A 668-nucleotide genomic window follows, 5' to 3' on the forward strand; every position below is an offset into this window, starting at 1 on the left:
AGCCCCCCTAGGCTCACCGCTGTCTCCTGCCGTGCAGCCGCAGCTCAATGGTGCAGCAGCAGCAGCAGCAGCAGCAGCACCAGCAGCAGCAGCAGCAGTAACAACGCCATTGGCAGCAGCAGCAGCAGGGGGCCGGGGAGAAAGGCTTGACGATGGCGCGGTGTCTGCTTCTTCTGCCCTTAGACAAGCTGAACGTGCTGCAGCAGCAGCAGCAGATGCAGCGCAGCGGGCTGCTGCTGCAGCAGAAGCAGCTGGGCAATCCCCAGCAGCAAACGCAGCAAGATACAGAGCAGCACGAGCAGCAGCAGCAGCACGCGCAGCCTTAATTGCAGCACAAAAGCGTGCAGCTAGCATCAACCCAACTCCCGCTTTCCCTGCATCACAGCAGCAGCAGCAGCAGCAGCAACAGCAGCAGCAGCAGCAGCAGCAGCAGCAGTTGCTGAGGCAAAGTAGCAGCAGCACACCACAGCACAGACCCTCATCACCCATTGGCTTATGGCCGCAGAGAAGCAGCAGCACCCTCGAAGGCACACCAGCTACCACCAGACGAGCAGCAGCAGCAACAGCAGCAGCAGCAACAGCAGCAGCAGCAAGATCGTTTGCTTCTCCATTGGGAGCTGCAGCTGATAGTGCTGCTGCTGCTGCTGCAGCAGAAGCGACAGTGCAGA

The 668-nt window shown here is 60.6% G+C and overlaps 1 protein-coding gene across 1 annotated transcript in view; it reads left to right on the forward strand.

Annotated features, from left to right (window-relative positions):
• The window catches only part of EMH_0003390 (uncharacterized protein), a gene marked incomplete at both ends in the record, with an annotated part of 10,779 nt that overhangs the window by 7,436 nt on the left and 2,675 nt on the right, over positions 1–668 (forward strand). The window contains one exon of the mRNA XM_013496362.1: positions 1–666. Within this exon, the coding sequence (XP_013351816.1) occupies positions 1–666 (666 nt within the window). The remainder of the gene's footprint in view (positions 667–668) is intronic.

The sequence above is a fragment of the Eimeria mitis genome, genomic scaffold, assembly GCF_000499745.2.
Source record: "Eimeria mitis Houghton genomic scaffold, Emh_scaff206, whole genome shotgun sequence".
NCBI classification, from domain to species: Eukaryota; Apicomplexa; class Conoidasida; order Eucoccidiorida; family Eimeriidae; genus Eimeria; species Eimeria mitis.